This window comes from Fukomys damarensis, unplaced genomic scaffold, assembly GCF_012274545.1.
Source record: "Fukomys damarensis isolate Sample0158 unplaced genomic scaffold, DMR_v1.0_HiC HiC_scaffold_17, whole genome shotgun sequence".
In the NCBI taxonomy this organism is placed as follows: Eukaryota; Metazoa; Chordata; class Mammalia; order Rodentia; family Bathyergidae; genus Fukomys; species Fukomys damarensis.
In genome coordinates, this window is record NW_022900929.1 from 43,210,193 (window position 1) to 43,218,863 (window position 8,671).

The 8,671-nt window shown below is 42.2% G+C and overlaps 1 protein-coding gene across 1 annotated transcript; it reads right to left on the reverse strand.

Annotated features, from left to right (window-relative positions):
• Positions 1 to 4,339: 4,339 nt before the first annotated feature.
• On the reverse strand, positions 4,340 to 8,107 carry Rnase10 (ribonuclease A family member 10 (inactive)). Its single transcript, XM_010644288.2, has 2 exons — positions 7,857 to 8,107; positions 4,340 to 5,458 (listed from the first exon to the last, which is right to left on the reverse strand). The coding sequence occupies exon 2, from the start codon at positions 5,451 to 5,453 to the stop codon at positions 4,803 to 4,805; it is 651 nt and encodes a 216-aa protein (XP_010642590.1). The 5' UTR covers positions 5,454 to 5,458; positions 7,857 to 8,107; the 3' UTR covers positions 4,340 to 4,802.
• Between the last annotated feature and the right edge of the window lie 564 nt (positions 8,108 to 8,671).

Sequence of the window (8,671 nt, forward strand, 5' to 3'; positions counted from 1 at the left end):
TACAGTTCCAGATCCATATGCTACACTGACATTCTTCAGTTTATGCTGCCTACCTGCAGTGACCATCAACCTGAGCCCTGCCCTCAGCTCCAAGGAGAACTTCATGTAAAATGAGTTCTCTGTCCCTTCCTTAGGAAACAGCTTCTGACAGCCCTTGCCCTTAGCAAAGGCATTAGACCAGATGGCTTAAAAGCAGAGACAAAAATGAAGATTCTTGAAGTAGTGATTTTTTTTTCTTTTTTGAGAGCATACTATCAAGACAAACCTGTCAGGAAATGCTAAATGGGATGCAGGATTTATAATCCTCCAGACAGTATCAAGTAGGTACTATCATTATCTCTCTTTACACAAAAGGAACCTGAGCTTCTGAGAGTTGAGGGCAATGACCATGGCCACAACTGTGTTTAAGTAGCAGAGGTTCAGTTTCATGTATGTCTGTCTGATTTCCTAGAGCTGGTTCTTTCTTCTATGGTATGCCAAATTAGATTAGTTCATAATCTGAGCATAGATGATTGTATAGTCTTAACTACATGTTAGTGTTTAAAGTAGGCTCTATATCACTGCATTAGACAAAAGAGGCTAGGTGAAAGACTTAGGCAAGTCTAGGACAAGCCAGGTACAGTGGTGCATGCCTATAATTACAGTGATTTGTGAAGCTGATGTGGTAGGATTGCAAATTCCAAGACAGCCTAGGAAATTCCGGGAGACTCAAAATTTAGAAAAATAAAAAAAAAGGAGTATGTAGCTCAGTAAAAGAGTTTTTGCCTACCATGTACAAATTTTGCATTCAAAATTTAATGAAGAAAAAAATGCTAGAACAATTTTTCTCAGCTAGAAACATTAGTTTTAGAAAGCATTACTCAAGGCTAAGAGGGGTGTTGTGAGGACTTTCCCCTGATCTGTGGCCAAAGTGACTCTGTCCTGCAGTGGGCTCCTGTTTAGCTGCCCAGTGGACCCCCTCCATGTGCTAAGGCTGTGCCAGCCTGCAGCACAAGGTCCTCCACCATGGCAGCCACACAGTGCTTCCTGAAGCCAGTAGGGTTTCCTATTAAAGATGGGCTGAAAGCAGAGTACATGCACAACTGTTCCCAAGTTGGTTTTTATTACTTTGCTATTTTAAGTAGTGCCTATTAACCAGTAGCCTGGCAGAGGATAAGTGGTGGCTTCTACTATACCTCACCAGCCATCCACTGCTCTGTAAGTAAGCCTCATTCAACTCATTTACTTGCTAAGTTGAACTTGTCCAAGTTGTTCTTTAGACTGTCTGTTCCCTCTTGATTTGGAAGCAATGTTTCTCTTATATCTGTCTGGGATATTCACACAAGGGGAAATATACTTCATGGGAGTTCGTGTGAAAATGTAAAATATATCTCCATCGTTAGTGATTCATTAACATTAAAGATTGTGAGAATTGATAGTGTGAAATAGGAAGAAAATGGCTAAAGGGGAAGTGGAAAGGGGAAGGGAAAGGAAATAAGGAAAAAGGAAAAAATGGAAACAAAGTCTCTGGGAGAGAAGCCAGGGAATTGTAAGAGGGTATAGTCATATTTACAAGTGAGAGAATATAAATTTTAATCCCTGGCTAATTCTCTGTCTTGATAGAAACAATGGTTCCATACGATGGAACCTTTGGCTTTTGGTTAAGGTGAAGTCGCATCTATTTCCCAATCTTATTACTCTATTTCACATCTATTCCCGATCTTAATGCTCTGGGTTTTCCTACCAAATTCCTAACCAGGGTAATTTTCTCCAATACTATGCTTTTCTCATCTCTTCTTACCTCGCTTTTCATTTTGTCCCTTGCCTTAGATAATATTTTGTCTCCTCCCCATCAAAAAGAAGTGGAGCCAGGCTGGGGATTCAGCTCAGTGGCACCATGCCTGCCTCAAAAGAGCAAGATCTTGAGTTTGATCCTGAAATCAAACTGAGAGAGAGAGAGAGAGAGAGAGAGAGAGAGAGAGAGAGAGAGAGATCATCATTCTCCTTCCCATTACTCCTCCACCACACTAAAGGAGCAGGGTAGGCTGCAGAGTACACTTCCTGTCAAACCGCACTGTCTTTAAGGAGTCATTGCCAGCAGAAGTGAGCCAAAGGCATAAGGGAAATGTGGCCTTGTAATCTAGAGGTTGAGAAGGTTCTTTAAACATTGCATTTTTTTTTTTAATATAAGCTGCTTCTCCAGCTTCCTCAAGCTGACAGTGTAACCTCCTACCCCCTCTCCTCTGCTCAGAGAAAGGGGAAGAGAAGTTACTGGAAAAACATCATGTACGTCTGAAAAAAAATATGTAGATGCTGGCCCCAAGAGGTCAAGGTCTGGTTTTGTTTGGAAGAAGAGAGCAGAGATTAGCCTTGAAGATAAAACAGTTTGAGAATTTCCTTGTCCATTGTCTCACCCCACCTAACTTCTTGGCTATAATAGCCCTTGTACAGAGAAATAGAGGTTTGAGGCAAGAAGAGGCCTTTCTATCTCCCTGGTTTTGAATAAATCCTTTTCTTTCCTCCAAAAATTTTTGCTTCTTTTGTTTTGGCGGAGCAACATATAGTATAGACCTTAGCCTTGGGTAACCATATCAGGACACAACACAAATGGTTGTCTGCCTGCAAGAATAGAAAGGGTAAGGAAAATAGAGAGATAAATGTGGGAAGAAACATGAAAATAAAAGCCAGATTGCAGTCAATCAAACCTTTTCTTTCCTTCAGCCTCCCTGACTCTTGGCTATATTGCAGTCTAGAAGGGTGAAGCAAGGAAAAACTCTAAGAGGAGAAAAACTCAAAATCAAATCACAGAGTGAATTTGTATAGCTATATGCTCAGTCCTATACATGTGTAACTATATTTATTTCTTTATGTACTATCCTTTAGTGGAAATAGTCTGAAGGCAGCCACTTGCATTCTATACTTAATGAATCTCATACCTTTTCCCTCCATAGGTAGAACCAACATCTTCTCTGCTAAAATTGTTCTTTCACCATTTGTTTTTAAGAGCAAGGAAGGGGAAATTTGCTTAATAACATGTGATGGATTTGACAGACCGATGTAAGACTCTTATATTCGATGAACAAAGAATTGCAAGTGTACATTCAATGTACACACAATGGTAAAAGAAAAAGCAGCTACAGTTATTGAAAACAAAAAAAGTGGACAATGTGCTCAAGCAGGTCCGTGCCAACAGAAACAAAAATGTGGCATGAATGCAAGAGTGCTGTCAGGATGACAGGAAAATAAAAGACACGCAGATAAACCAGGCTTGTGAAGTTTAAAGGATGTGCACCCCCGCCCAGGTGTCTCTGTTTGGATCTCTGGATAAGATTAACAGGAGTGATCGGGTGCCGAGTCATCTCAGAGGCACCATCACATGCATGTGTCCCCCCAGAGATCATTCTGACAACAGGAGTAATCGATCGGGTGCCGAGTCATCTCAGAGGCACCATCACATGCATGTGTCCCCCCAGAGATCATTCTGATTAAATTAAATACATGAGATGCACTCCGTATGTATGAATCTTTAATGAGGTTCGAGTGGGGAAAAGGTTATTGAGAGTTGGGCCACGAGATCTAACACACATTCGCTCTGGCCTGAAGCTTTAGAGGTTTTAAAAATCTTATTTGTTTATTTATTTATTTTAGAGCAATGGGAGAAGTGAACCAGGGGTGTCGCCCAAATTCAGGTGGTGTAAGGAGGAGCAGTGGTCTCCCAGCCCCAGTTGTGCTAGTACCTTCACTAGTGCTGAATAAGAGATCCTCTCATCTCATTCATTCTACTGAGCATCTAAAGTGAGCGCTACTCTGCGTTTTAGTCCTAATTTGGAAAAATGGCTCACTTTCTCTCCTCCGTTATCTTTTTCTCATTCTCCTGACTCTCCTTCTCTCCATTTCCCTATACCAGACTAGGTTCAACCTTTGTGCACTTGGCGAGGCATATGAGGGAAAGATCTAGAGAAAGAGATTGGAATGCAAATTAAAAAAAAAAAACAGGAAAGAAGAACAGAGGAAAGGGGGAGAGGAGAAGCAAAGCAAAGAGGTACGTGGTGAATATGGTAGGAAGATAAAAGGGTAGAAAAGAGGACCGGGAATTTAGCTCAGTGGTTCCGGTGCCTGCCTGGCAAATGCAAGGACCCGAGTTTGATAGCCAGTACAAAAAGAAAACAAAGACAAAAGAAAAGAAAAAGGGTAGAAAAGGGTTAGGAAAAAAAAGGGCTGTCCTTGCCCCAGCATGTATTTTGTTGTGATCTGCAGCCCCATGCCAGATATCAGCAGACACTCAGATCTAGGTCCTATATCCTATAATCATGGAAAGAAACCTGAACCACATGGTTTTCAAGAGGCAGTCGCAGATTTGCATACACAGCAGAGAAGTGCAATTGTGCAAAGCCTAGGAGACATGTAATTGCCATAGAAGCCCAAGGTGGGTACCAGGGAGAAGATGGGTAAAGGATGCATTAAATTATACCCAAAGGTAAACTCCGACCAGGGAACAGACTGATTATAAGGATCATGGTAGGAACAAGAGCAGCAGTCTTCTTACCCCTTTCCAAGGAAAGGGTTAGACAAGACAGGCAGAAAAACTAGGCATCTTTGCTCTATTCTGCCACCTCTGTTCCCAGGACCAAAACAAAAATTGCATGACCTCTAAGGCAAAGAAGAATTTTATTTTTGGAAGATAATGATAAAGAATAATCTGTCTGCTCTTCTCAAGACCTTCTCTGCAGGATACTTGAGAAGAGGAGAGCAACAAGAAAAAATGGAAATGGGAGAGCAAATGGAGGACAATAGGATGTGGAGAAGGAACAGGATAAATTGCCTCATAGTATAGCTGTTAACTGGAGCTTCATATCCTTACAGGTTATAAGAATGACCTTCTCCATAATGAAAGTTAGGTAACTGCAGTTAGGGGTGACTTGGCTTGGTTTAGACAACTTGCAATATGTCAAGTCGAAAGGGCGAGGGCTTTTGTGACATTTGGCCCCCTTGAGCTCACAGGCAACAGTGGGACTGTTACAGATGGCTTTGACCTCGCTTGGATCCTCATGGATGAATGTGTACTCGGTTATGCAACTGTGATTGTGCTGCTTCATCTTGGGTGCCATCATGGCATTACATTCTCTGGCTGTCAAGTCAAGCCTAAGATAGTCTCTGTAGCTCTGAAAAAGGGCCTCCGCTCTGAGACCCTGGCTCTCTCCGACCTCATCTTCACTGAAGATGGTCTCTTCTGGCCAGCCAGGCTGCACAATTGCTTTGTTGCTAAGCACCAGGGTTTCTGGGGTCTGAGTGCCCTCTCCCTCCTCAGTGGCCTCAGCCTTGTCCTGTGAGTCACTGGACCAAAACTCATTCAGTGGCTGATCACTGTCCTCCAGGACTGCTGCAGCCATTTGAAGCCCCAGCCCTAGGCCCAACCCCAGGCCCAGTAGCAGCAGAAGCATGATGAAAAAGATCTGGACCAGGGTCAGCTTCATATTGCCTGGAGAAGAAGGAAATAGAAGATCATGGTGTTGAGATTAAAAACTGGCTCCGGTAGAAATGGTGGTCACCCTAAATCATATTACAGTAGTCTCCAATCTCTTTGGCATTGGGGACCAGTTTCATGGAAGATAAGTTTTCCTTTTTTAGTTAATATATGTTTGCAATACATAGCAATTACTTTCCCCAGCACTAGTATCACCGCCTCAGATCATCAGGCATTAGATTCTCATGAAGAACACACAACCTGGATCCACTGAATGAGCAGTTTACATTAGGATTCTTGTTCCTATGAGAATTTAATGCTGCCACTGATCTGACAGGAGGTGGAGTTCAGGTGGCAATGTCAGCGATGAGAAGTGGGAACAAATACTGGTGAAGCTTTACTTGTTCATCTTCCTCTCACTTGCTGTGCAGCCCTGTTCCTAACTGGCCACAGACCAGTACCTGTGGTTGGCCCCAGGGCTAGGTCTCCTCTGGCTTCTGCCCATGACTCCACCCTGATAAGGAAGTGATCCTTTTCTTTTTTGTTTCTTTGTTTTGTTTTGGGTATCAGGGTTTCAACTCCGGTCTTTGCGCTTGCATTTGCAGCAGCACCACTGAGCTAAACTCCCAGCCCAGGTAGTGATCCTTTTCATTCCCCATTTATCCTGCTCCTTCCCACCATTACTGTGTAATAAGCTGTAGATCCTGAAGACTGGGGAGATGACCAGGAGAAATGCTCCTGAAATTGATTTATATACTAGGAATCAGTGAGGGAAGTTAAAACCAAACAATTCTGTTTTTTTTGGAGACAGGGTCTCACTACGTAGTTGAGACTGACCTGGAACTCACTATGTAGCCCAGGCTGGTCTTGAACTCACAGCGATCCTACTGCCTCAGCTTCCTGAGTGCTGGGATTACAGGTGTGTGCCACCATGCCCAGCAACCAATTCTTAAACAGAAATTATTTTGAAGTCTTCAAAGAGAATAGCAAAGAAGACAAATGAGTACAGAGAATTTCTTGTAGAATGCCTTACTCTAAGTAGAGAACTAGGACTATCATAGGAACCAGTCTCTATTTCTCAATCCAAACTTACTTTTGCTCATTACTATTATTCTCCATCCCCCAAAACATAAAAATGAATACAAAAGGTCCCACAGTCTATTCTCACTCCTAAGCTGAGGCGGAAAGAAATATGTTAAATTTCACATCTCAGACCCCTGCTAAAGCTACATCTTATTATTCCAAAGCCTTTCCCCTACTAAAGACCTTGCGATGACTTAGATCTAAAATATCCCCCCAAAGCCTCATGTTCAGAGGTGGGGCTTTTGGAAGGTGACTGGATCAAGGGGTGCTGTGCTCATCAGCGGATTAGTCCAGATGAAGACCTAATCATCTCATTGGTGATGAGTCCAGAGCTGACCGTACCGTTCAGAAGTGGAGCATAGTCAGAAGAGGCAGGGCTCTTGGGCCATGACCTGGAAGACCATTTTCTTGTCCTGGGCTTCTCTCTCCCTCTCTGCTTTGTTTTGCCATGATATTTCTGCCTCAGAGCCAGCCAGCCATGGAGTGAATCCATGGAAACAATGAGCCCCAAATAAACCTCCCTTCCTTTAAGTTGTCGTAGTCAGCTCATTTGTCCAGGGACAAAAGAATGACTAATACAGACCTCTTATTGCCAAGATATTTCTGCTGTTAGGTGTGTGTTCTTAGGGAATAAATGGACTAAGGATGAAACCAAAGAAAATCAAATAAGTGACCTGTGGGTTCCCTTACTGTTAAAGATCCTAGTGACCGTGGGGGTAATGAACATACATCTCTGTCCCGCTAGGCCAATCTCACCCCCTTATCAAACACAGGAAAGAAAAGCTACAGAGAATATTATTGATACAACTGATAAAAGTAGAATATAATCTGTGGACGAGGTAAAATCTTCTATCACTGTTTGATATCCTAAATTTTTAAATTGTAGCCTAATTAACAGAATATCCTTGCTCCTAGAAAATGCACACCAAAATATTATGGAGCACACTGCAGGCAGCTTACTGTCAATATAGAATATAGAATATAGGGCTGGGGATTTAGCTCATTGGTTCCAGTGCCTGCCTTGCAAGCACAAGGACCTGAGTTCAATCCTCGGTATCGAAAAAAAAAATTCAAAAAGAATATAGATACATATGTGTGTGAACAAGTGCATGCTCATAGGAAAGATGAAAATGACAAAATAAAATGGGGAAAAGAATTTTAAATAATATATATGGATAAGGAGCAGCCGGGATTTCCTTATTATTATGCAAACTTGTCCCCCATTGCAACTCTTCTAGAAAGTTAAGAATACCCTTCTCCCCCATTTTTAAGTTTAAAAGTAAGTAACCTGCCATGCCATTCCCTGGGAACCAACACCACGGTGACTTACCTGCACACCTACGTAACTTTGGAGATTCTTGGGTCCGCTTCCCTAAGTTCTTCCCTCCCAGGGTTTTGCTCTCTGTGAGTTCTGCCCTGGAGGCTGGTGGGCCTAAAAATGATCATCTCCTGGTGGCCTATGTTCTCTTAAACACAGTTTGACTTCCTAAAACCTCCTCCGCCTCTCTCTTCACCCACCTCGCACTGAATGCACATGCTAAGCCAATTTGCCTTTCTGCTCCCACAAACACTTTGAACTAATGGTTTTTGGGCAATGAAACAGATCCAGACATCCAAAACAGGAAATGTCTCCAGCCTAGGAAATTGCAGACAGTTTTATTTCATTAGTCAGTTGCTCCACTCTTGAATTACACCCACTGACTTGCATTTTATAACAGTCTGACTTTGCATATGAATTTCAAAAGTGGTCTTATGTTCTCTATATTTACTTAAATCCTTCTCTGTTATTTCTGAAATGTGAAGATTTTTGTCCTTTATTTGAATTACTTCTCTGAGATGGTTGTTTTGCTGAACTTTTCAACTGTATTATGACTTCCCTTAAAGATCTGGAATACTTGGGTTAATCATAAATTTTCACTCACCTACCCCTTCACCCAGCCCTCCACTCTCCACTGCCTCTTTCCATCTTCTGACCAATAACCGTACACCTGTAAGAACATCCAGATTTTGCAAATATGATTATTTGGCCTTAGAGAAGAGCTTATCCAAAACAGCACGATCACGATCAGTCCTTACAGCCTGGGTAAATAAAACCGGGAAAGTTATAATGTTGACATTAAAGTTTAATGCTTTAGCTAAACTTGA

What these genes read in the sequence shown, in the direction of transcription:
- Rnase10 (XM_010644288.2), bottom strand. Translation starts at nt 5,453, where the DNA reads ATGAAGCTGACCCTGGTCCAGATCTTTTTCATCATGCTTCTGCTGCTA.